The sequence below is a fragment of the Esox lucius genome, chromosome 3, assembly GCF_011004845.1.
Source record: "Esox lucius isolate fEsoLuc1 chromosome 3, fEsoLuc1.pri, whole genome shotgun sequence".
Lineage (NCBI taxonomy): Eukaryota > Metazoa > Chordata > Actinopteri > Esociformes > Esocidae > Esox > Esox lucius.
This window is the reverse complement of record NC_047571.1, coordinates 20,537,278-20,560,608: the sequence shown is the minus strand read 5'-3', so window position 1 is coordinate 20,560,608 and position 23,331 is coordinate 20,537,278. Positions and strand designations below refer to the sequence as shown.

The following is a 23,331-nucleotide window of genomic DNA, read 5'->3' as shown; positions in this document are numbered from 1 at the left end:
CCTTCCTTCCTCTCCTCCTTTTTCTCCTTGTTCAAATGCTCTACTCCCAGACACCACACTGGTAACTTACACCATTCTTTTCTATCATTTTCCCATGCCTTTTCCTCATCTTTATATCTCCCTATCTTGACCAAATTTGCTGTTTCCCTCTTGTCCCTAACTCTATCTCGATTCTTAGCACAATCCTTCTCTCTATCCCACAAAATTACATGTAATGGTCTCCTTTCATCCATCCTTAGTCCTGCCTCACTCACCACTTGTCGCAATTTCTCTTCTATCTTTCCCTTTTTTGTAATGACAGTTGTAGGCAGGACGAGTTGGGTCCATCCTGCCTACAACTGTCATTACATTTGCCACCTGTATTCCCAATTTCTTCCATCTCCCGGAAACTGGACCCCACCCATCGTCATCTACTTCTCTCTCAAACTCCCTGTCCATTTCCTTACTAGTGTTTATCTATATGTGAGATCCTATCTCACCCGTTATGTTCGAGGTGTCCCTATCTTCTTGGGCCGTTCACCCGACTGATTGTCAAGTCCCTTACTTACAATCTCCACCGTCCCCGTTGGGAGGTGGGGGGGGTAGTCAACCCGAGAACAAATACCAATTGCCTCACCCTCCTGAATTCAAACCAGTACCACTACGTTCTTCACAGGTTCACAATTTAGTTCACAGCCAATACGCAGATTTAGATATAACAGGCTCTGCTTACCTTTTTTATGATGCACCGGTGCTGGAACCTGTGAGTCCCGTATAGGTCAACTGGACCGAGTCGAATTCCTTCTCCTTTTTCCAATCCCGGACGAGCCCCCAAAATTGTTGAAGTCTAACACTTCCCCGAGTTGGTTTGTTGGAAAGGAGAATAACACACCAGGAGTCAGGTCAATTACTGTACCGCATATTCTGTTTTATTACAAAAGCTTTTGGAGACAAGTGTCGCCGCACAATGTCTGAACATGTATCGTCAAAACAGCATTATTTATATTTCAAACACACCTAATAATGGGGGGCGTTAAGGTAGCCAAGCAGTGTGCCATTGGTCCAATTTATGTTCTATACCTTATATGTGTACATGCAGCACAAGCGTCATATTTGCCCTTATGTCTTCAGGTTTGAAGTTCCTCAGTATGTGTGTGCGTTGTCCATCTGTGTCCTGTTTGCCTAAGACACCCAAGCTAAATCTACTTCCTCTTCCTAGCAACCGTCTAAATAAGATTTTCTGTTGTTCTACTTGCATCTTTCAGTTTCAGCATTTTGCTACAGATATTCAACATTTGGCCTTAATGCTTACAACAGTTTAACAGCTTATACATTTAGTATATCCACAGCAGGAACGTCTTAATTATTTGCTAGCGATCTATCATTAATCACAGCCATGCGGAGCACACACTCCCCACTGATCAGTGAATGGGCACGGTTCAGAGGGCGATCGGTTCCCATGATTCACGTCGCCTCTGCTGGCCCGTGTTCGCCGGATTGGGGAAGTCTCAGTAAACACGGAATGACAGGTCGGATCCAGCGACCTCTGAAATCCGGTAGACACCTGACTGCAGGAATACGGTAGCATCCACCGGCAGGATCAGTCGCATATGAGAACATTGGGTAAGCGTTTAGTCTCGCCAGCACACTTCCCCGCTTTCCCTGTCTCTTGAGGCGTTTCTTAAAACGATTTTTACGAGAGTAGGCACTGGATAGACGACGCAGGTCAGTACAGGTAATTTAGATGAGAAGGGAGGGAGATCTGTAACCTGCTCTCCCAAGTCGTGCTTTAGCAGCAGCAATTCAACTGTATCTCGGATGCTAAATAGAGCTTGGCGATCATAAATGAATAACGCAGAGACATTACAACGAAAATTCATAAAAACAAAGCAAAAGCTAACACAATACTAGGCTGACGATTCGCCACAAACACTGGCGCCATCTTGCTCGTGACTGTCACACACAAACACTCACACATGTTCAATCAACTTTCAACTCTTATTCTTAAAAGGAATGGTCTCTTAAGAATCATTACATATGATGCGTTCAAAGGATCATGTATAATACACAGCACATTAATTTAGAGTTAATGTACACATTCACAGATGTTCCAGTATATGCAACGGTCTTTGGAGGCAGCGAGATGGATAGTGTTGGAGGGCAGTATGGTGCAGCTACAGTATATAGTTAACAGTTTGGAGGGTTCATGTGTAGAACGTGGTCTTATTACTGTGTCTGGGAAATGTGGTCGGTTGTTAAGGATTATTCATGATGAACCTTTATTACCAAGAATTTCTGAACAGAATGTTGGCATCAGAATGGTGTCATCTGTAAATGTGAGTGATTTACAGATCTATTGATGGCCCCCAAAACTAGGCCTCCAAAACCTTTTCATGATGATGAGGTGAGTGTTACTGGTCTGTAGTCGTTCAGATAAGGACGCCTGTTAATTCAGGAGATGATGATAATAATGCTTAGTAATGATTTAATGTGTGTAGAGGATGTGATGATGCAATTATTTTCTGTGTAGAGGATGTGATGATGCAATTATTTTCTGTGTAGAGGATGTGATGTAATGATGGTGTGTTTGTGTGTGTGTCTGTGTAGAGGACTTGCAGACTGAGAGTAAGGAGAACCAATGGATGGGTGTAACAGTAAACAGCCAGGGACCAGGAGGGAAGATTGTGGTAAGTGTGTGTGTGTGTGGGCATGTGTGTGTGTGCGTGTGTATGTGTGCTTAAATTATTTGTTTTAAACATGGCCTCTGATTGACAGCTCTGACAACCAATACCTTTCCTCCTGGTGCCCAGACATGTGCCCATCGCTACCAGCAACGTAAACGTGTGAACTCAGACGATGAGTCTCGTTATATCCTTGGCCGGTGTTACGTGCTGAGCCAGGACTTGACCATCAAACAAGAACCTGGTGATGGAGGCGACTGGAAGTTATGTGAAGGGCGTAAAGCTGGGCACGAGCAGTATGGCTCCTGTCAACAGGGAATATCTGCCACCTTCACCCAAGACCCTTACTACCTGGTATTTGGAGTCCCTGGGGCATTCAACTGGAAAGGTAAGAGGATTCCTAAGGTTCAAAACCATCCTCCTCACTTACAGTAACTGTAAGCAATATGGTGGAAAGTAGATCATGTCCATCTGACCTCATCCTTGCAGATCAATGAGGTCTGGCTCAGAGGCTAGAGCAAGATATCAGAGGTCAGAGATCAGAGGTCAGGGGAAGGTGAGGGAAGAAATGGTTAGTCCAGGATGTTCTATTATTATATTTCATGAGGCCTACATTTTGAGGATATTTTTTTTGGCTTTCTCGTGCTCTGTTTGACATGAAACTCTGGAAAGATAGAGGAGAGAGTGGTTGCTGAAAGAGCTGTGGGTCAGATTCCAACTGGGGGCACACAGGCAACAATATAACACATGCCCCCTGTCCTTTTCAGGCTCCAGACATCCATTGGTAAGCCTTTTTAGTATAAATTCGCACCCTCACTGACACCTTCTCATTTAATGTCCAGGAGGGGATTTTCTTGGCTTTCTCCCTGGAAATCAAGCTGTACCTTGAGAGGATCTCCTCCTTTGAGGAGTTGAGTATGCATCTACTCTACCAGTAGTGATCCTCCTGAGTAAATTACACACGGTCAGGGGACTTTATTAAAGAAATTAGGTTGTCAGGGGATTCAGTTTACAAAAATAAGTTCTCTGTAATATTTATTGGATCTACATCCTGTGGCCTGTGTCAAATAAGAGATCAAATCAGCTCTCCGGGAGCACTATAAATCCCAGGACACTTTTTGTGTGAGTTTACCCGTTCTCTCCTTCCGTGTCTTACTGACTGCAATAGTTGATGCGTTATAATCCCCATGAATCTCTGTTCACCCAGACAACACCATTCATTAATTTTTTTCTGTGTAGATAAGTGGCATTTGGTTCACTTTTACTTACAGCTCAGCAAAACGTGATACAGTTTTTATCATGTGTGTAAAATGTTGTCTTTCTCAGGTTCTTATTTGGTTGTTGACATTTCTTTTACCATCACTGTCCTTCCTTCAGGTGTGGTAAGAGTGGAAAACAGCAGTCTGTTGCAGTTGGGTATCTTCGATGACGGGCCCTATGAGTTGGGTGAGGATAACCCTGCCGAGATCCCTGTGCCTGATAACAGCTACCTGGGTAGGTACCTCGTCCTTCTCTCAGTCCCTCCTCTGTGTGTTCAGCTGTGCAACTGTTTCAATTCACTTCCTTCTTCATATCACTCTATGTAGCCATAGTGAGACATGGAGCTCATCCATGAGGAATAGGCCAGAGAAAGGCACTGTTCAGAGAATCAGATCTATAGATGTCAACTTCCAACTAAGCGGGTTTGAACTGATCTGCATGATGGAGAGATCAGTGAATATTTACAGTACACATTGCTCATGTGTTGATAATGTGTTGGTGTAATGCCAAGTCCAGGTTCTTGTGTATTTCTGTTGGTTTCGGTCCCTTTGTGTTGTCATGCATGATCATTAAGACTAGAATGTGTATCCAACCTTTAATAAAGCACCAGCTCCTAATTTGAAGTATATCTGTATTCATGTGGGACATTAAGCTCCCGATACATTGATTGGCTAAATATATGTCTCCTGTCAGGCTTCTCTCTGGACTCAGGAAATGCCATTACTAAGAAGGACCAGCTGACAATAGTTGCCGGGGCTCCAAGAGCCAATCACAGTGGAGCAGTGGTGTTACTGAAGACTGTGTTGTCAACTAACTTACTGGAAAAGGAGTACATACTGGAAGGGGAGGGGCTAGCCTCATCATTTGGCTACGATCTGACTGTGGTGGATCTCAATGCAGATGGGTAAGAGATGACATGACGCTTGCTAAATCCCAGTGGATCCCTTCTGTTCCGCTCTTGGCCCTCCTTTTGTGTGCGATGCCTGCCTCCACTATTGTAACTGAGGATTACTTTTAAAATGACAGGAGCGAGCTGTTCCTTTGAATTACATGCTTATAATTATGTAGGTGTTTTATTAAGTGGGGCATGAATTGCATCTTTCAGTTGAAGTGTGACCCAAAGTTGATCACTAGGCAACACGTAACAATGGAAGTCATCCACATAGCAAGTTACAATGGAGTTCACTGCTATCAAGTCCAAAGGGCAGAGCGGCTGGTTTGGGATTTCACTGTCACTTTCACTGTAATTTCTCTCATTTCCCTTCTTCTTTTAATTAATAAGGTATATATACAACACATCCTATGTCCACCTGTCAGTAAAAAGGCAGTTTCATAATATTTACATTGGAGAATATTTTTGCAAGAAGCCACGAGAGTGTGTGGTTTATGGCCATTATACTATGGCTAAGTGCTGTTCATATGTATGATTGAACACGTAACACCTCAGTTTTAACATAGTTGTTGTCATACCTGTAGCATTCAGGTTGATATACCAGGGATATTATTCAGTGTGCTAATCACCCATCTTAACATATGCTTTTTTTAACCTATCTGTAGGTGGCAGGATATTGTGGTTGGAGCCCCTCAGTATTTTGAGAAGGACAAGAAGGTGGGTGGAGCTATTTATGTCTACATTAACAAGAATGGAGACTGGAATATGGTCAAGCCCACCAGGATAGACGGAACTGAGGACTCCATGTTTGGACTGGCTGTAGAAAACCTGGGAGATCTCAACATGGACAACTACAATGGTGATTTGTGTGTGTGTGTGTGTGTGTTGTTGTTGAGAAAAAGGGCAGAGTGCAGATGAGGTAAGTTGATCAGGTGATCCCAGAGGTTAAGGCCGCAAAAGTGTGTGTGTGAGATACTGGTTTCGCTATTCATGTAGGGACCCAAAGTCCCCAACCCCACAGTTTTTTTTATGTCTGTCTTTGTATGTGTGTAGACAGTGTGTGATCCTGTGATCCTCTCTCTGTTAGAAATTGCTGTGGGAGCACCATACACTAAGGAGGGAGGGAAGGTGTTCATCTACCATGGCTCAGCTGATGGACTCATTACTACACCTACCCAGGTCTTGTCAGGGTCAGCAGGGACAAAATTGTTTGGCTATTCTCTAGCTGGTAACATGGACCTGGACATGAACTCCTACCCAGACCTGGCTGTAGGGTCTCTGTCAGACTCTGTGTTTGTCTACAGGTAACTATGGCAACAAGCTGTCTACTTGTCATCTACCCTACAATAATATTTATATATATTTCAACGATTCAAATGTTTTTGGTACCATGTCCTTGACCTTTACACCTTTGACCCTGTGATGTCATTTTAGGACCCGGTCCGTTATCAACATTGAGACAAATATTAGCACAACCCCTAATGAGATTGATCTAACTAAGAAAAACTGTGGCAACAGCATCTGGTGAGTGTGCTGTGTGTTGTTGATCAGCTACATCTGTTGACTGTGATTTGTGTGCTGTTTCATTTGCAGAATGTGGAAGACTTATGAACCATATCAACTAGCTGAAAAATGTAATAATAAATGTAAATGTGTGTTGTTAGTATGAACGTGGAAGCCTGCTTGTCATACACAGCCCTCCCTAAAACCTACAACCCTACACTGAGTAAGACAACACTTTATGTATCAGTTGTTAAATTCCTTTAATCTGCTTGTTATGGATCAGTATTCAAGTGTAGTGGTGCCCCTCCCTCTATAACACTCTCTTTCTCCATCTTTTTTTCTCCCTCTTTACAGGAGTGAAGTACGCCATTCAGGTTGAAGAGGAACGTAGGAAAAGGGGTCTACCTTCCAGAGTGACCATCTCCACAGATTCCATCAACGAACAAGACTTTAATGTCACTGGGGTTCTCAGTCTCACTGGACAGGGCAACATGAAGTGTGTCAGCGCCAAAGTCAAACTACTGGTAGTACAAAAGAACTGACATTACTAAAATGGTATTCACTCTGGGACGTTTTCATATAATCATGAAAGATGAAATGAGTTTCTGCCACTGATAAACAAAAAGATTCTATGTCAAGATAAAAAATTAAATCTACAAATTGTTCTAAATTTATTACAAATACAAACGATTCACCCCCTTCACCCCCTTTAAACATTTGGCAGTAATTACAGCCAGGACTCTATTTGGTCTTGTCTTTACCAGCTTTGGACACAGCAATTTCTGCCATCTCTTCGCTCAACCTCCATCCATTTAGTGAACACATTTTCAACTATTTCCATATTCTCAATTTGATTGAGGTGCGAGCTTGACTTAGGTCACTCCAGGACATTTATGTTTTTGAGTTACTCCAGCGAGGTTTATACCGCACATTTGGGGTCATTGTCCTGCTGGAAGATAAATCTTCTCGCAAGTCCCAGGTCTCTTGCAGACTTCAGTAGTTAGTACTTTGCTGCATCCATTTTGCCTTCTGTCTTCACAGCCCCTAATACACAGAAGCATCGCTATAATATGAAGCTGACCTCTCCCATGAACTTAACACTGCTCATCATCCTGAGAACACATGCCCCACTGTACTACTGTGTCTTTTAAATGTTATTTTTAACTTTGAAATTAGGGGCTTTTTGTATTGATTAGTGTCAAAAACTTTGGAATAAATCTATTTTGATTTAATGTTGTAACCCAGTGAAGTATGGATAAGTCCGAGGGAGTGAATACTTTCAAAAGCCACTGTAAAAGAGAGTGGGGAAAATTAAACATTTCTTCCAGCCTAAATGTAGGTCATGTATAAGTCAGTACCATCCCACATTTTGTAAGTACAGTTTACAGTAGAATACTATATTACTGACAAGTATGATCTAGTATTCTGTTGTAAACTGTGGTATATGAAGATCAAGAACACTAATGGTAAATATTATATTAATATATATTATTTTAAATAAACACTACAGCATATTACATTATAAACTACAGTATAATACATTACATACTACTGTAAACTACAGTAAATAATACATTAATGAAACATTACACTGTACAACATACCGCATTACATAGTACAGAATACTACATTAAATACTACAGTATACTACACTAAATACTGCCATATATTCCATTAAATATTACAATATGCTACAGTATACTGCATTAAATACTACAGCATAGTGAACAACAATTACTACATTAAAATGTGCTAAAGCATTTGGTCCCTATAAGCATTTTATCATATAGGATCTTCTGTATGTCATCAGTAATATCTATGTTAGTACTATAGATCTCATATCCATAACAGAGTAATATCTAATTCAGTACTAAAGATCTCATTGTGGATACTATGGTTAGTAAGTCCTCTGTGGCTCTTGTATCAGTAACTCTGTGTCTGTCACCAACAGGAGAACATTAAGGACAAACTCAGGGGAATCTCCATCCAGGTTAATGTGGGGATAGAGAACTCCAAAAGAAAAAGACGACAGGTTCCAGGAATACCGCCCATTCTCAACCCCAAACCCCAAAAGCCTGTAATGGTATGGTAATATTATTGTAACAATATTATATAATAATTATGGTAGAGTATTAAGACAGTCTCCAATGTGTTAGATTTAGGTCAACTAAATATGAAATTGTGCCTGTTCTCTCTGTTCTAGCAGGAGTTTGTCTTAATTGCATGTTCTTCCATGTGTGCAGGTGAATTTCCGGAAAGAGGGCTGTGGCAGTGATAATGTGTGTCAGAGTAAATTAAAGCTCCAGCATCGCTTCTGCTACAAAGAACCCAACACGGATGAATTTAGTCCTTTAAAAGTGTGAGTATAACCCCTAAACCTAACCATTCATCACATGTCAATGGAATCAGTTCTGACATCATCATCTGCTGTTGTCTTTGCAGGATGGATAACGTGACAGTGGTTTCCCTTAGCGTCCAGAAAGACATCGCCCTGGAGATCACAGTGACCAATGAGAATGGAGATGATGCTCATGAGGCAACACTGGTTGCCTCCTTACAATCAACTCTCACCTACTCAGCCGACTACTCTGCAGTAAGTTCCACCAATCGTCTTCTACCTCTCTTTCTCCTCCTCCATCTGGCAGACTGGTACTGAGTTGTGATTGGTTGTTGGTATGATTGTAGGAAAGGCAAGTGATCTGTAAGGCCAATACTAACGGCTCTCAGGCAGTGTGTGACCTGGGGAACCCCTTCAAACGAAACTCAAGGGTGAGACACCAAAATCTGATCACAAGCGCTAAACAGTGTGCATGTGTGTAAATGCTAACCTGTGTGTGTGTGTGTTTAGGTGAAGTTGTACATCATCCTGAGTACAGCAGGCATTCCCCTGGACACCACAGACCTGGAGATAGACCTTCAACTAGGAACGTGAGTATACACTCCAACTCCCAGCAATGGCAGTACAACCACACTGACCATATTTGCTGATTTGACCTACGACCTTTCAGGACAAGTGTCCAGGACCCAGTCAAAGTCAAGGCCAAGGCTAAAGTGGAGATCGAGCTGCAACTCTCCCTCACAGGGTAAAACAAATATCCCAGCATCTGAGAATCAGCAAGATTTTGGGTGTGTTTGTACTTACTGGGTGTTTCCTGTTTCCCAAGGCTGGCCAAGCCCTCCCAGGTCTATTTCTCTGGAGAGACTAAAGGAGAGAGTGCCATGAAGACAGGAGACGTCGGCAGTCCCATTGAGTTTGAGTTCAGGGTTAGTCTTTTTATTAAAAATGTTTTTACATATTAATTTACATATTTGTACATAAATATTTTGTATCTTTTCGGCATGTTCCTATCAAACACGTCAGGGTTGCCTAGTGGTCAAGAGCATGGGTCTAGTAAGAAAAGGGTGCGGGTCCTGATCTTTTGCCAACAAGATAAAAAATTGTGTTGTTCTGTCCCTGAGCAAGACAGTTCCAAGTCATTGCTGTAAATATAATAAACCCCTGGTAAGAATGTGCATTCTAATTTTACTGTAAAGGGAACTCTCACCTTTCCTTTATCTGTCTTATAACAGATGATCAACCTGGGGAGGGCCCTGAAAATGTATGGCTCCTCCTTTCTGATTATCAATTGGCCGATGAAGACGATAGAGGGAAATTGGATCCTGTACTTGATGAAGATCAACTCCCAAGGTCTAGGCCAGATCACGTGCTCTCCAGAGAAAGAGATAAACCCGCTAAAACTAAAAGAGGTAGGCAAACATAAGCCCTTTTTTACATCCGCAGTGGTCACAAGTGTTACCACTTAACTGCAACTTACTAGATTCAATGTGCGGGCTCACAGTCCGTATCACCCCCATAGCTACTATGGATGAATACGAATACCGTTTGGCTCTGCTTTAATATTACTTATGTTAGTAAGCCTGACAAAATGAATGAGTACTGTAGTAGCAGCACACAATCTCACATGGCCAGCTAACATAAGGTGACCAGATTTCTGAAATGAAAACCGGGCAGTTTTCCAATGCGGCCGTCAATATATCATTAAAATATCCAATGTTATTATCTATTAAATAAAAAAAGGGGACAATTCAGTATAATGTATTTAATTTAACAGGCACACTATGATAGACAGAGAAAACAACTATATTACAGAAACACCACAGACATGACAGAACTGTCCGATCTGAACAGCCATTCAGTGGTACTGGTAGTCTGGGTAGAATAAGAACAAAAGAGAACATGAGCAAAATTTAAAAGACACAGTAGTACAGTGGGGCAAAAAAGTCAGCCACCAATTGTGCAAGTTCTCCCACTTAAAAAGATGAGAGAGGCCTGTAATTTTCATCATAGGTACACTTCAACTATAAAAATTCAGAAAATCATATTGTAGGATTTTTTATGAATTTATTGGTAAATTCCTCTGTAAAATAAGTATGGTCACCTATAAACAAGCAAGATTTCTGGCTCTCACAGACCTGTAACTTCTTCTTTAAGAGGCTCCTCTGTCCTCCACTCGTTACCTGTATTAATGGCACCTGTTTGAACTTGTTATCAGTATAAAAGACACCTGTCCACAACCTCAAACAGTCATACTCCAAACTCCACTATGTCCAAGACCAAAGAGCTGTCAAAGGACACCAGAAACAAAGTTGTAGACCTGCACCAGGCTGGGAAGACTGAATCTGCAATAGGTAAGCAGCTTGGTGTGAAGAAATCAACTGTGGGAGCAATTATAAGAAAATGGAAGACATACAAGACCACTGATATCTCCCTCGATCTGGGGCTCTATGCAAGATCTCACGCCGTGGGGTCAAAATGATCACAAGAACGGTGAGCAAAAATCCCAGAACCACACGGGGGGACCTAGTGAATGACCTGCAGAGAGTTGGGACCAAATGCTAGAGAGCATTTGGATGGTCCAGAAGAGGATTGGGAGAATGTCATATGGTCAGATGAAACCAAAATAGAACTTTTTGGTAAAAACTCAACTTGTCGTGTTTGGAGGAGAAGGAATGCTGAGTTGCATCCAAAGAACACCATACCTACTGTGAAGCATGGGGGTGGAAACATCATGCTTTTGGGCAGTTTTTCTGCAAAGGGACCAGGACGACTGATCCGTGTAAAGGAAAGAATGAATGGGACCGTGTATCATGAGATTTTGAGTGAAAACCTCCTTCCATCAGCAAGGGCATTGAAGATGAAACGTGGCTGGGTCTTTCAGCATGACAATGATCCCAAACACACCGCCCGGGCAACGAAGGAGTGGCTTCGTAAGAAGCATTTCAAGGTCCTGGAGTGGCCTAGCCAGTCACCAGATCTCAGCCCCATAGAAAATCTTTGGAGGGAGTTGAAAGTCCATGTTGCCCAGTGACAGCCCCAAAACATCACTGCTCTAGAGGAGATCTGCATGGAGGAATGGGCCAAAACAGTGTGTGAAAACCTTGTATAGACTTACAGAAAACGTTTGACCTCTGTCATTGCCAACAAAGGGTATATAACAAAGTATTGAGATTCACTTTTGTTATTGACCAAATACTTATTTTCCACCATAACTTACCAATAAATTCATTAAAATTCCTACAATGTGATTTTCTGGATTTCTTTTACTAATTTTGTCTCTCATAGTTGAAGTGTACCTATGATGAAAATTACAGGCCTCTCTCATCTTTTTGAGTGGGAGAACTTGCACAATTGGTGGCTGACTAAATACTTTTTTGCCCCACTGTGTATGTGAAATACTTCACAATATAATAAAGAAATATGATATTTAGTATATACTTAATATACTTACACCAATGTATTTTCGTCAGGATTGCTTGTGTCACTCTTACTTTTTCTCCTACAATCTTTCCCCACCTCTTTTTCCCTTTCCTTCCCTTTACCTTTCCACCTAACTCTTCTACACTCTCCTCGCTTCACTCTTTTGACTCCCTTAACTTATTCCTCCTCACTGTCTTCTCCTTCCTCAAATCATTAATAAATAGTACACTATTAAATACTTTGGTTAACAGATTCCCATTGCTTGCTTCATTTTTGTATTTAATCTCAAAAACACTGTTTGTAATAATAAATTGTCAGGCTGTGTAATCACATCTTTAATTACCTTTCCTCCTCTATCTCCTTCACTCATCTTCCTGTCCAGTCTTCCTCCTCACCTTCCTTTCCACTTTCTAACAAAAATCATTATGCTAATGTTATTCATGAAAATTTCAAAATATATTTTCACACTATTTATTATATTGCCAAACTATTAAAACTGTAACCTACAAATAAATATGATCATAATTGTGCATTAATTTAATAATCATATTACATGTTTACCTATGAACGTCTTTTAACCTAGCTACCATGACAGTAGCTAGCTAACTTGTACTAGCTAACCTATATCTGGGATCTTGTCCTTTCGGTCATGACCCAAAGCTCATGACCATAGGTGAGAGAAGGAACGTAGATTGACCGGTAAATCGAGAGCTTCGCCTTGCGGCTCAGCTCTTTCTTCACCACGACAGACCGATACATCGACTGCATTACTGCAGAAGTTGCACCGATCCGTCTGTCAATCTCCCGTTCCATCCTTCCCTCACTCGTGAACAAGACCCCTAGATACTTAAACTCCTCCACTTGAGGCAGGCACTCTCCACCAACCTGAAGTGGGCAAGCCACCCTTTTCCGACTGAGGACCATGGCCTCGGATTTGGAGGTACTGATTTTCATCCCCACCGCTTCACACTCGGCTGCAAACCGTCCCAGTGCATGCTGAAGGTCCTGGTTAGAAGGGGCCAACACGACAACATCATCTGCAAAGAGCAGAGACGAAATTGTGTGGTCCCCAAACCTGACACCCTCCGGCCCCTGGCTGCACCTAGAAATTCTGTCCATAAAAATTACGAACAGAACCGGCGACAAAGGGCAGCCCTGCCGGAGTCCAACATGCACTGGGAACAAGTCTGACTTACTGCCGGCAATGCGGACCAAGCTCCTGCTTCAGTCGTACAGGGACCTGACAGCCCTTAGCAAGGGACCCAGGACCCCATATTCCCGAAGCACCCTCCACAAGATGCCGCGAGGGACACAGTCGAATGCCTTCTCCAAATCCACAAAACACATGTGGATTGGTTGGGCAAACTCCCATGAACCCTCCAACACCCCGTAGAGGGTATAGAGCTGGTCCAGTGTTCCACGGCCCGGACGAAAACCACACTGTTCCTCCTGAATCCGAGGTTCTACTATCGACCGTATTCTCCTCTCCAGAACCCTGGCATAGACTTTCCTGGGGAGGCTGAGAAGTGTGATCCCCTATAGTTTGAACACACCCTCCGGTCCCACTTCTTAAAAAGAGAAGGATGGATATTTTGTATCCACGTTGTTCCAAATAAATCATTTCGGAGAATTTGTGTTTGTACATAAGTAAGCAAATCATAAGAGTCTGTGTATGAAAGTTGGATAGCTTGACTGGTATCTTATTAATTGAGAATGGGCATTGGGGCAAGAATGTAATACTTCCAAGTTTTTCAAAGATATAATACCTTTTAAGTCAACTCATTTTTAAGATCTGATTGAAAAGTGAAAAGTCCATTACTGCTATGCCCCCATCCTGAATTGTATTAGAAAATGTTTCCTGATTTTGTGAGGTCTCTTCCTCCATATGAAGTCGTTTGTCTAGATTGGAACAAGTTAATATTGGGATTTCTATTGACGTAAATAGATATGATGCTCATGAGAGGCCTTCATCTTTAGAAAGGAGAACTCTGCTATAAATAGAAAGATCTCTTGCAAGCCAAGAATCAAATTTGTTCATAATAGATTCATGTAGCACAGCGACATTCAATTCTGTCATCAACTTGTGGTTAAGACAAATTTTTATTCCATAGTAGGTAACTAAATCCTTAAAATGTTTCCCCCATATTTTACCAGATTGAGTGTTTTTAAAAACAATTCACATTTTGAGAGATTTAGTTTCAAACCTGAGCATTTTGAGAGTGGATTTTACTTTGGTTTAATTTTAAAAATATAGTGTTGTATCATCTGCCAATTGTGAGATTCTTATTTCTCTTCTGCTAATAGAAATTCCTTTGAATTAACTGTTTTGGACTAATACACACAATATTTGTGCTACAATTAGAAATAACAATGGTGAGGTGGGTCAGCCTTGACGCATGGCTTTATTCATGTAAAATCTAGGAGTTCCATGAGCCAATTTGACACAGCTATTTCCACCATTATAAAGAGTTTTCACCACTTAAGTGAAGTTATCACCAAATTTTAAGAGAAATATTGTATCATACATAAATCTGTGGCTCCCTGTGTCAAAAGCCTTTTAAAAGTCTAAAAACAGGCTTGAACTGTCATCTTCTAAAGTGTCAGAATAGTTCAAGTCCAAAACCAAACGTAAATTATTGACTATATGGCGTTCTTTCATGAAGACGGATTGGCATTCAGTGATTAATGTAGACAATTTATATTTTAGATGTTTCGCCACAATAGCTACGAGAATCTTGTAATCATTGTTTAATATAGTAATGGGACAACAATAATCAATCAGTAGAGGGTCTTTGTGAGGTTTTGGAATAAGTGTTAGAACGACTTGCCTCAGAAAAGGAGGGAGTTCAACACACTCCAAAGATTCTTCGAAAACAGCTAAAAGAAACTTGCCTAGTGGCTCAGAGAAAAGCTTATATAGTTCTGAGATCAAACCATCACAACCTGGGGATTTATTGTTCTTTAATTGGGTAATTCCATATTCAATCTCCCCAAGAGTTACATTCTGACAGCATATTTTGTTGTATTCTTCCTCAACAGTGTTTGGGAATCCAATAGAAGTGAACAGATGAGTCCATGACATTTAGAGATAACTGTGACATTCTCACTAATCTGTCCACCGACGTCAAGTATTTTCATTTCTTCATATTAACCCTTTGACGCGTACGATCACACCGGTGTGATAAAACATATTGTTATAACGCACCATTAGAACGTCTAGGTACGAGTGACGTAACAATCACTGGTCAGACCGCACCTTTATTTACTCACATTTAGCTCAGTATTTATAACTTAATTTCCTGATTGTAATTGTTTGAAGAACACACTATGATATTAACCAGGTAGCAAGTTCAAATCAGGACAAAAAGGGTTACTTACGTACCATGTTCTAAAATAAACGTAATACGTCTCACAAAAAAAGGAATTATATTAATGACTACTGTAGAGCATCTTACAATTTCCTGGAAGAGCTGAAAACTGGTCAAAATCATTGTGTAAAAACTTTCAAGATGCTATGCTACCCATTTGTGGGCGACGCTATGCTTGTTTATCAAGCAAAAATAAATAAAGGTGAGTAACTCTGAGACCTGATGGTCATTTACATTTGCCATCCTAGGAAAACTATGATTTGTCCCTCCCCAATATATCACTGTAAAAATAACTGTAATTTCAATAATATTTAAACACGCAATGAATGCACTTGGATATATTTTTAAGTTTCAAATGATTGACACCAACCGCCATTGGTTCACAATAGTTTGATCCAGTCCTGAGCAGTGGCACATCATGCAGATACTACATAACTACAGTGTGTGTGTGGGAATCTGAGGGTGGTGTTGGTGGCTGACTTTCAGTAACTAGTTCACAGAAAGGATATGCTAGAGATGTTACTTCTACCGCTCAATACAATAACACACATTTATAACCATCACCAATCTTTGTTTTTGCTGCACTGAATTACAGGTCACACTTTGTTAGCTAGTGCATAGCTGATGTTTGCTAGCTAGCTACAGTAAAACATCAACCAGTGTTTCCAGCTGTTTGAATTTGAGTCAATGAGAGAAGCTTGCAATGCAATGTATGTAGTGTTCCTTACCTGGCAAGGTGACTGTTCATGTCAACCGTCTGAACGGCACTCAATGCATGTAGCTAACGTTGGGTTAATCCAGTCAGTTTGTTTTTATATTGATTGGTAAGGTTCACACACAATGGCTCAATTGGCAGATCTAGTAGCGAACCGATGGCACAAATTAAAACAGTATTGCAGCATTACTTTTTTTTGTCCCATCAAGGATTGCTCTTGAGAAAAAAGCTCAACGTAATCTTCAAAAATACATTTTTGCACTGATCGTATTACTAATTGCAAGAATCGGAATCCATAATTTGTCAGAAACCTCAGAGTGCTTCTGAATAATTCATAAAATAAATGATTTACACACCACCTATTGCCTGATAGTTAGCGTGTTTTATTGATACAAGTAATGCAGTATCTTTTGTGCCCAGATCTATAGAAAAAGGACAACATTTTTAGGATTGGTCAATAATTAGATTTTTAACAGTTACTACCGGTAGAGGTTTGTTAATATAATTGAAATAAAAAATTAGATGCATAACTACTATGCAGCGTGGTATTTTTGGGAAGCTGCGGATGAAATGCATTGTGACGTCAAAAATTCTGGAACTCTGAGTGAGTACTGAAATCACGTGCAAAAAAACTCACACTGGGGGGTGATTAAGGGATATTTGAAACTCACGTGTAAAAAAGTTAAAGAAATATCTGCTATAATTCTCTCACAAAAGCCCATTTTGCTTTTTTTTCATATATCATATCTAATTGACTTTGCAATACTTAATTTTTCAGTGTCTTCTTGGCAAAAAATCTTTCTACCTAATTTTTCCCAATTTAGAACAAACAGAAAGTATTTAAAATTTAAGAAGTTCACACGATTTCCCAAAATGTCAATTTGAGTCTTTAAAGGTTGAGATAATAAGGATAATTTCCAGTTACCTTCTTCTATTTCCTTCTATTTGCACAGGCTGTATATTTAACCTGGATAATTAAATATACAGCCTGTCAAAACAGCAGGACAGACAGTGCAGGATTCAGTTAAAGATTCAAGCTCAGCTGAGATCAACCAAAAGTCAATTCTAGATTTGATTGCTCCACGTGTATTCATTCCTTTTTACCCTATGTCGATAAGATACAAACTTTTTCTAAAACCAATCATTATTTTTGTTTTAACCTAGGCGGGAACCTGTCCAATTGATAATCCATGACCATATTAAAGTCACAACCCAAAATAATTTTAGCTGAAGTATATTTTGACATCTATCTGTAAAGCATATAATATTTCTAGTAAATTATTATTACATGAATTTGAGCAATACCCATATATGTTGCATAACATTTTAAGAATGTAATCCAAGCAAATAATAAGAATAATCAAATGACCATTAGTATCCACTGAGGTAGTGAGAACCTTTCCTTTAAAATTATGATTGAGAACAGCAACCCCCGCTGAGTGACTGGAGCCATGTGCCATCCAAATGTCACCTCCCCACTGATTTTTCCATATTGTTGTGTCCTCTCGGCACAAATTATTTTCTTGCATAAAAATGAAATTAGCATTACTGTCTTTACAAAAATAAAAAGTGCTTTTAGTAACGCAGTTACTACATTAGTCATCATAACCAGAAAATATACCTCAGGAAGTTCTCAAAATTCACTATTAAGGTGTGAGTACCTCTGAAGATACCCGCTTTCGAGCTTCACCGATCCATGGCCATAGCCCCTCTCTGTTTTTTTTATTGGTCTGGGAAAGATCTTTGCCAAAGCGCAGCCTCTTCCCCCTTAGGAATGTGTGATTTCGTGCCAACCTCCAAAATTCGTCCCTCGCCGTGCGGAAGGCAAGAAGGATGATTTCAGGGCGGGCGTGCATAATGTTGGCATCCTTCCTTTCCGACCCAGTGTACGAAATTAATGGCCTGGTTCACAGCTTGGTCGGGGTCAATTCACTGAGAAATGTCAGCCAGATTTTGTTTGATATATTCCTCCTTTTCCTCTGGTAGTCCATACAGTTTTAAAGCCCATCTCAGCTTATAACGCTCTGCTTCAAGTAAGCTGATTCTTTATGTTTTTCATTACTTTCTCATGGCTGTTGCATAGTTCAGACTTTTTGTTCCGCTTTTTCAGAGCATCAATTTCACCAAAGGCAAAAGTTAAGGAGGTTTTCAGTTCTTCAATGCCTGATTCACCATCGTTTTAAGGTTCAGCTCTTTGGTTAATACCCGCCAAAATGTATGCTTAAATGTTTTCAAGAGACAGGACATTCCTTTCTTTAGTCCTATTAAGCCTACTAATGCAAGTTCTTGTCATTTAAAAAATAAATTTACATGTTTAAGTATTTTAAATACAAAAAATACAATCCCTCAAAGTATTTTGTTACAAATTAAATCTTATTATTTTCCATTCAGTTAAATACAAATTACAAATACATTATTTAAATTAATTATAGAGCAGATCATCTATCTATTTAATTAACTGTGACATTATAACACTAGCTAGTATCTCAAATGCTTGAAAAGCCGAGTTTTCCATAGCTGTTTTCTAAAACTAGCACGAGCAAATAGTTAGTAGAAGAAGAGTGAATGAAGTTACTACAAACCTGAGATGTCAATGGGTAGGTTTTCACTTTGCAATCTGTTTTTAACACAGTTAAACACAGTTAAAAACAGGGACATTTCCGGGGACAGCTCTACCTGTGGAGAAGCCACCAAAAACAGGGACTTTCCCTGGAAAACGGGGACGTCTGGTCACCCCAACAATCAACAAACATTACTTGGTTTTTACAGATCAGTAAAACAAGTAGCACTCAAAGAAAATGGAGTACACACAAGTTAAAAACTTTTGTGAAACAAGCAGTCACTATTTAAACCACACTCAGGGACAGCAAAAAAAAACCTGACTCTCTACCCAACCGAAGTAGGTTGGTCCTCCATGGGAACACACAAACCTCAGGCTACACCAAATAATAAATCCACTGAAAAGATTTGTCTTCAGTAAAGACCTAAAGATAGAGTCTGGGTCTCTCATTTTAATCAGCAGACCATTCCACAATAATGGAGCTTTATGGGGAAAATTCCTGCCTACAGCTGTTTGTTTAGAAACAGCAGATGCCTGCGTCTTGTGACCATTGCCTACTTGTAGGTATGAATGGCTGGACCAATTCACTCAATGATGTCAATGCCCAGTCAATCTTCTTGTCAAATAATATCTATGTAATTCACATTCAACAACTCTGTCCAGGAGTCTGGCAGCTCCAGGAAGAGACGAGCCATCAACGAGACCAACCAGTCAGAAGGAACAATCTCAGCACTACAGAACAAAGATAGGAAATCCGCTACTCTGGTAACACAACTATCTTATACCCCTAAACTCAATATTTGTATTATTAGGTCATCAAGTCTAACCCCTATATTTTATCAATGTTTGTATGTTGTGTTATTAGGTCAAGTCTTACCACTACACTTTATCAATGTTAATATGTTGTGTTAAGTCAACCCTTGCCCCTGCACTTTATCAATGTTTATATGTTGTATTATTAGGTCAAGGATTACCACTACACTTTATCAATGTTAATATGTTGTGTTAAGTCAACCCTTGCCCCTGCACTTTATCAATGTTTATATGTTGTGTTAAGTCAACCCTTGCCCCTACACTTTATCAATGTTTATATGTTTTGTTAAGTCAACCCTTGCTCCTACACTTTATCAATGTTAATATGTTGTATTATTAGGTCAAGGATTACCACTACACTTTATCAATGTTTATATGTTGTGTTAAGTCAACCCTTGCTCCTACACTTTATCAATGTTAATATGTTGTATTATTAGGTCAAGGATTACCACTACACTTTATCAATGTTTATATGTTTTGTTAAGTCAACCCTTGCTCCTACACTTTATCAATGTTAATATGTTGTATTATTAGGTCAAGGATTACCACTACACTTTATCAATGTTTATATGTTTTGTTAAGTCAACCCTTGCTCCTACACTTTATCAATGTTAATATGTTGTATTATTAGGTCAAGGATTACCACTACACTTTATCAATGTTTATATGTTGTGTTAAGTCAACCCTTGCCCCTACACTTTATCAATGTTTATATGTTGTGATTTTAGGTCATCAACTCTTGCCCCTACACTTTTATAATGTTAATATGTTTATTTACCAGCTTAACTATAACATGTGTTTACAGTCATGTGATAAAGGGGCAAAGTGTGTTGAGATTCGTTGCCCTCTACATGATCTGGACAGTAATGCCGTCATCCTGCTCCGTTCTCAACTCTGGAACAGCACATTCCTGAAGGTAAAACACACATACATGCGATTGTTTTACTATATTGATGAAACACCTTAATTGCCATACAAAAATGTATTTATAAAAAAAAAACATTATTCATAACCCTAAATAAACCCTAAACCTAACCTTAACCTCCAAACCAAAACGATAGCCTAATCCATAAACATAACTCAAACCATAACATCTAAACCTAACCCCTAATGCCTAAATGTAACTCCAAATCCAATCATAAATCTGAATATAACCCTAACCTAACCAATTTTTTTTTTTACAAATGAGGACTGGCAAAATGTCCTACCTGTTTTTTTGGGTTTAGGTACACACACACACACACACACACACACACAAACACACTTGATGTCTGTGGGTCTTAATCTGTCCCTAAACTTCCCTCAACAGGATTACTCCGAGCTGAACTATCTGGAGGTGATAGTGACAGCCTCTCTCAAAGTGGACGGTATAGCTGAGAACATGATCCTGAAAAACACAGAGACACAGGTACTTCATCAGTTTTACATTGGAAACAGGAATATTTGACTGTGACTACCTATTGATTTTGATGGATGCATTTTCTCCTCAGATGAAAGTAACAGTGTTCCCAGAGCGTTTTATGGCCCAATACGGGGGAACGCCCTGGTGGCCCATCGTGTTAGCCATCTTGTTAGGGCTGCTGATGCTTGGCCTGCTGGCTTTCCTGCTCTGGAAGGTAAGACTAAAGGAGCACAGATACATCTACAGCATCGCTGTCTGCAGTACATTATACTTAGGGCCCTGAGAAAATCGCAGATTATAATTTCTTTAATAAAAATCATGGCAGGTTTGTGGGTAAAGTATAATTTTTCATGAACTATGCACAGAGCTAATATAAAGTTACAGGAGGTACAGAAGAGCTTACCTTCGTGGCTATGCAATATCCTGTTGGATATTGCTTTGCATGATCGACTGCAGACATGTTTGAGCGCTAGTCATATAACAATAATGACTGTTCTATGCTGCAGAGTCAAAGTCACATAACACAAGGGCTACTGTATGTTTCAGTGCCATACACGGTACATATGTTACTGCAGAGTTTGTAGGTATAGTGTGTTAATATGAAATAACTTATAAGTGGAAATAGATAAAAATGCTGCATTTTTTAACACAATCAAAATAGAAAAAAATCAGTGTTTGGCTAATTTCACAATTTCCTCACATTACACAAAATCATGATTTTCTCAGGGCCTTGATACTACAGAAGTATTAATACACACACTAACGCTATTTATTCTTTTTAGAGGGGCTTCTTCAGAGAGTGAGAGAGACACTGTCTCGGGGGTAAACACATCTATACCCACCTGTACATGCCAGGGGCTCTGAGTAGCAAGCAGGAGGGACAGGCGCGGTGCAGACTAACTCTGTATCGCTAGGGGCAACATGCTATGGCTAATTGACAGGGTGGAAAGAGGCTCAGAGCTAAGAAATCAACTGCAATGCTGTTATGATGGAATGGGTATATATGGGTAATATGTTCCTTCTTTCCAACTGTTATTGAGTTATGGACTGTTGCATGGCTATGGGATGAATGCTTATTTTGGTAGAAAATCATGATGCCATATATATGAATCAACAGTTCTCTTATTACGCCAAAGACCCTCTGGGTTGGATCTTTATTTTTATTTTTTTAGCTTTATTTTGGCTATGTATCTGATCGATTTATTCTGATTAATCTAAATTATGATCACCAGCATGACTTGGATTGACACTTTCTTGTCCTTGTTTACACCAGAAATGTACTCCAAATGCAAATACAACACACAGAATCTCAACTAAACAATGACAGCTCTCTTGTGTATGACGCAAACAAACACAACTGCCTAAAAAGAGAAGGCTGCAAAGCCAATTGTCCAAATGGTTTAGTACATAGTCCTCCATTTAACTAATGTTTTATTTGTAAATTGTTCATCAGATGTGGATGAAAATGCCCTCAAATTAAAGCTTTACTTTAGCCCCATTGTCATTTTCTAATTTCAGTTCCAGAGTACTAAAGCTAAAAAAACAAAATATGTGTCACTGTCCATTCACTAATGGACGCTGTATCTTTTTCCTAATTTCAACATGGGTAACTGTTGTGAAATAATCCATCGGACACATTTTTGTTTCATTTTGTTGTATGGAAGTGATGCAGAGAAGTGAGTAGATAAATCAGTGTCCTCATCATTGTTACTAGAAGTTTTCAAAAAAGACGCAATCAATGCTATGGATGATGAATTTGTACAGTGACAGCGATTTACTTCAATTTAACATGACAAAAAATGCCATGACTTAGAATTTTCTATTTTCTTCTGTAAAACTTGAGATAATATTCCTTGCATTAGTTGTAATTCATTTCATTTTATGAAAACCATTTATTTTAAGTTGTAGCTCCACTCTCTCCTACGTGGGGAGAACCCATATGTCCACAACACCTACACCACTAGCCACAGCCAAAATCCAAGAAAGTCTGGTGAAACAAAACCTTATGATTTTTACCTGTCTTACACTTCAGGAACAACCGCCAACCCATTGCCAATGTTCTCCCAATTACAGTTTATTTGTAATTAATTGATGAAACTGTGAACAAGGTTAGTTTTGCAGAACAGCTGTAATGAGCCATATTTTTCAATTGTGCATACATCTCGATAGGGCAGGGAATTGCCAAGAACCTTAGAATTTGATACCAAGATATTTAGGTATCGCTGTGATAGTTTGCATAATGTCAAAAAGCCCTTTTTAAACAAAATTAAGTTGGCGGCACAATTAGCAAACCAGGTTGGGAACCAGCATTTTATAATCCCAATCTGTTAATTAGGTCCTTAAAAAGGGACATTCATGTCTATTCATACCCATGTAGTTTTCCCCATTATGAATATCATT

At 39.7% G+C, this 23,331-nt stretch overlaps 1 protein-coding gene across 1 annotated transcript; it reads left to right on the top strand.

Moving 5' to 3' along the window:
- Positions 1–2,174: 2,174 nt before the first annotated feature.
- On the top strand, positions 2,175–22,423 carry LOC105007219 (integrin alpha-6). The gene is made up of 22 exons (XM_029115370.2): positions 2,175–2,666; positions 2,790–3,048; positions 4,038–4,154; positions 4,614–4,824; positions 5,478–5,671; positions 5,900–6,116; positions 6,247–6,336; positions 6,477–6,538; positions 6,670–6,839; positions 8,267–8,398; positions 8,559–8,674; positions 8,758–8,908; positions 9,001–9,084; positions 9,164–9,243; positions 9,324–9,398; positions 9,480–9,579; positions 9,886–10,062; positions 19,380–19,481; positions 20,335–20,445; positions 20,839–20,937; positions 21,020–21,145; positions 21,714–22,423. The coding sequence occupies exons 1-22, from the start codon at positions 2,622–2,624 to the stop codon at positions 21,732–21,734; spliced, it is 2,739 nt and encodes a 912-aa protein (XP_028971203.2). The 5' UTR covers positions 2,175–2,621; the 3' UTR covers positions 21,735–22,423.
- Positions 22,424–23,331: the final 908 nt, after the last annotated feature.